The sequence below is a fragment of the Aquarana catesbeiana genome, linkage group LG01, assembly GCF_042186555.1.
Source record: "Aquarana catesbeiana isolate 2022-GZ linkage group LG01, ASM4218655v1, whole genome shotgun sequence".
Classification (NCBI taxonomy): Eukaryota; Metazoa; Chordata; class Amphibia; order Anura; family Ranidae; genus Aquarana; species Aquarana catesbeiana.
The window spans coordinates 70,625,793-70,629,999 of NC_133324.1; the positions used below are offsets into that span (position 1 = coordinate 70,625,793).

Genomic DNA, 4,207 nt, shown 5'->3' on the forward strand with positions numbered 1-4,207 from the left:
TAATGACAGCAGCAGCACAATGTAAACATCAAATGCCACCTGCATTAAACGACCACGTAATCCAACAGCAGAGGGAAAACTCAAGTCACAATTGTGCAAAAGGGAGATTTTTTTTTTTTTTAATTATTTAGATTCTAATTGGTCTCCCTTATCCAACGTGTCTAGTGCATACGCACCTTCCCTGATTCAGAGAGGCTGTGAAAAAAAATCCAGCAAATGAAAAAGTACAGGAGAAAAGGGGGCTGCGAAGTGCCCGGGGCTACGTATCCTGTCCAAACTTCCGAAAGCCATCTCTCAGGGCAGGAAATTCATTTCGGACGAGTCTATGAAAAAAAAAAAAAAAAAAAAAAAAAAAAAAAAAAAAAGGTCCAAGAGGCCAGCCCCACGGTCATCTAAAAAAAAAAAAAGCATGCAACGTCTTTAGCGGGACACATGTAAGAAATAAAGACAAAAAATATATAGATACACAAAGGCACACATACATAGAGACATCACAAGGAGAAACGCTGCATCTGCTAAGCAGGGTTACTAAAGCAAGTGGGACACTGTTGGAATCCAAACAGCATTTTTTTTTTTTAACTCTCTCTCTCCCTCTCTGCCCCCCCCCCCAAGTCAACAAAGAGACACAAAAAGTACATGAAAACATTGCAAGGAGGCACCTGGGGAAAAGCATTTTACTTGGTAATTACAAGAGATCAGCGCTGGGTCCCCTACACAGAATAAGAAGACGAGCCACTTTTTTTTTTTTTTTCTCTTCTCTTCTCTATGGAAGTGCCAGAGAGAGAAAAGCTGCAAGGGATGGGAAGACTTCCAGATCACCAGGCTGGATACACAAGTAACAACAGATCTACCACAGTGCAAAAATTCAACACAACACCACCAATTAAAAAAAAAAAAAAAATTAGGATAAAAAAAAAAAATATTTAAAAAAAAAAAAAAAAAATTTTTATATAAATAAAATTATATAAATATAATTAAAAATAAATAAGAAATAAGACAACACTAAGTTAAAAAAAAAAATAATCCAATAAAAAATAAGATATAAAAAAAAATGTAATTATTAAAAGAAAAGACATTGATTAAAAAAATATATATAGAATAGATGGTATAATAAAATTAATATATGAAAAAGTAAAATTAATAAAAGAAAAGACATTGGTTAAAAAAATAAATAAAATAAAAACTGAATAGATTATATAATAAAAATAACATATAAAAAAAAAAGAAAAGACATTGATAAAAAAAAAAAAAAAAATAGAATAGAATGGACAATAAAAATAAGATATATATAAAAAAATGAAATAATTAAAATGAAAAACAACACTAAATAAAAAAATGTAAAAATTAAAAAAAAAATTAAAAAAAATAAACAAAAAAGATATATAGATATAGATATAGATATATAAATATATATCTATATATATATAGATAGATAGAGATACATATATATATATATATATATATATATATATATATATATATATATATATATATATGTAATAAGTAATATATAAAAAAACACTAAGTTAAGAAATTAGCATAACAAATAAAATTGAAATAATAAAAAAGTATAAAAAAAATAATACTAAGTTAATTAAAAAAATGCATAAAAAATAAAATAATAAATAAGGTATACAAAAAGACAATACTAAGTTAATAAAAAATAAATAAATAAGATATAAAAAAGACAATACTAAGTTAATAAAAAAATAAAATAGAAAAAAATAAAATGAAAATAATAAATAAGGGAGCTCAGAATAACAATAAAAAAAAGTTAGCTTAAATAAAGTAGTGATATAAAGAATAAAACAATGGCAAGTAAAAAAAAAATAATAATAAAATGAGTGTAAAAAAATAAAATATTAAGATAAAATATAATATATAAAAAATGAGACAACACAAAGTTAAAAAAAATAGAATTAAAAAATAAAATACAAATAGTAAAAAAAATAATAACAAGAAGTTAAAAAAGTTAACATGCATATAAAATAAAAAATGTATTAAGGAAGTTAAAAAGAAAATGAAAGTGAATAAAAAATATTAAAAATAAGACAACACCAAGTTCAAAATATCAAATAATAGGACAAACACAGAGTGTTTAGTAACATTATCATAAAAAAATGAATCAAAATAAAATAGGATAAATGTAAAATGAAATATTAAAAAAAAAAAATGAAAAAAAAAAAAAAAATACTAGCAAAAGTGGGCATATTTACCATGGGCATCCAACTGCAACTACTCAGGTAAGAGTTTATGTTTTATTCATTTTTTTTTTAGCTCGGCTAAATTTGGATTGGATGGGGGTGGGGGGGGTCTTTAGAGTTTTTTTTTTTTTTTTTTTTTTTTGGTCAATGTCCACTGTGGCTTTCTCTTACCGCACTGAAATCCAGTAAATCACTCAGCTCTTTGTCCGTCCCTAAGGCAGCCATTCGCTGTTGGTGATTCATTTTAGGAAAGGACAGTGACACCTAGGAACATGGGGAGCAGTCACCACTAGGCCTGCGCATCAGGAAAGGGTTAACAACAGGAGAGGAAAAGAGGGAGGGAAAAAAAAAAAAACAAAAACAAAAACAAACCACTGCCAGGAGGAATAATAATAATAATACTAATAATAAAAAATAAAAAAAAGCGGCGAAGAAGAAGAAGGGGTGAAGCGGAGCCCGAAAGCCGCAAAAACAGCACTATTCGGGGTGCCCAATCCCAGACCCGAGTAGTGCTGTTTTGGGCTGAATTGGGCTCGGCAGTGGCGGCGCTCCGGCCCCTCCTCCTTGCCCGCCCGTCACTCGTGTACGGCTCGCGGGGTGGGCGTGGCTACTTACGGCTTTGGACGGGGTAAAAAAAAAAAGGGGGGGGCGCGGTGTGTGAGAGTGTGGCGCCGGGGCTCCGCCTCCTCAGCTCCCTCCTGCCGGTGTGATTGGTGCCAGGCTCCGGCACAAACAATAGGGGGGGAGCAAAGCGGGACAAGTCGTCCCCCCCCCCCCCACCCACTTCTTCCAAAAAAACTTCTCAGTCAGTCGGAGGAGATGTGAGGGGCTCTTGGTGGGCTGTGTGCCGGGCACCCCCCCGAGATCTCCAGCAGTTGTAGCAATGCAGGGCGGCAGCAGCAGAGAGAGTAGTGTGTGAGCTTCCCCTGGCTCAGTGTGTGCTGGAGGCAGGCATCGGCTAGCTGTGAGGCTGGGAGTGGAGGAGGAGGATGAGGAGGAGGTGGGAGTGGAGTAAAAGAAGAGGGGGGGGGGGAATATAGAAGAGATTCAACCCCCCTCCCCTCTCCTCTTCTCTCCGCACTACCACCACCTCAGAGACTCCGAAGGCCCCCCACCACCGGTTACCGCTTATCACCGATCCCCCCCCCCCCTTACCCTTCGCTTGCCGTATCGTCACCGTCCTGTCTTTAGTTTGGGATCTTCAAATTCCAGCCATGTGATCTCTTTCCTATTAATAACATCAGCAACAAGTCCCAATTTTTACACCGGCCGGGTGGCCACCTCAGAGACAGACGCACACAGAACTGGGTCCTCCTGATGGGTCGTCAATTCGTCATCCCTCATTGAGCTGTATCCTACTTCCCTCCGTCCTGCCTTTAGTTTGGGATCTTCAAATTCCAGTCCTGTGATCTCTTTCCTATAAATAACATCAGCAACAAGTCACAATTTTTATACCAGCCAGGTGGCATCCTCAGGGACTAGGTCCTCCTGGTGGGTCGTCATTCCTCAGTGAGCTGTATCCTACTTCCCTCCATCCTGCCTTTAGTTTGGGATCTTTAAATTCCGGCCATGTGATCTTTTTCCTATTAATAACATCAGCAACAAGTCCCAATTTTTACACCGGCCAGGTGGCCACCTCAGAGACAGCCGCGCACAGGACTGGGTCCTCCTGGTGGGTCGTCATCCCTCAATGAGCTGTATTCTACTTCCCTCTGTCCTGCCTTTAGTTTGGGATCTTCAAATTCCAGCCATGTGATCTCTTTCCTATTAATAACATTAGCAACAAGTCCCAAATTTTACACCAGCCAGATGACAACATCAGAGATAGAGGCACAAGACTACGACCCCTAGTTGGTGATCACCAGTGACAGCCCTCCCATGAGCAGTGTCTTGCTTCCCTTCTCTCTGCCTTTACTTTGGGATCTTCAGATTTTAGCCCTGTGATCTCTTTCCTATTAATAGCTTCAGCAACAAGTTCCAATTTTTATACCAGGCAGTTGGCA

General features: G+C 36.8%; 1 protein-coding gene across 18 annotated transcripts in view; it reads right to left on the reverse strand.

The window, feature by feature from the left end:
* The window catches only part of TCF4 (transcription factor 4), a 595,219-nt gene extending 592,078 nt beyond the window's left edge, over positions 1-3,141 (reverse strand). For 3 of the 18 annotated variants that reach the window (XM_073620156.1, XM_073620131.1, XM_073620094.1), the window contains exon 1: positions 2,376-2,762. In XM_073620156.1, the coding sequence (XP_073476257.1) occupies positions 2,376-2,447 (72 nt within the window). In that variant the 5' untranslated portion in view covers positions 2,448-2,762. Of the gene's footprint in view, positions 132-176; positions 325-482; positions 560-2,216; positions 2,771-2,819 lie in introns of those variants that run through there. The other 15 variants (XM_073620005.1, XM_073620013.1, XM_073620084.1 and 12 more) reach the window with 14 other exon arrangements.
* Between the last annotated feature and the right edge of the window lie 1,066 nt (positions 3,142-4,207).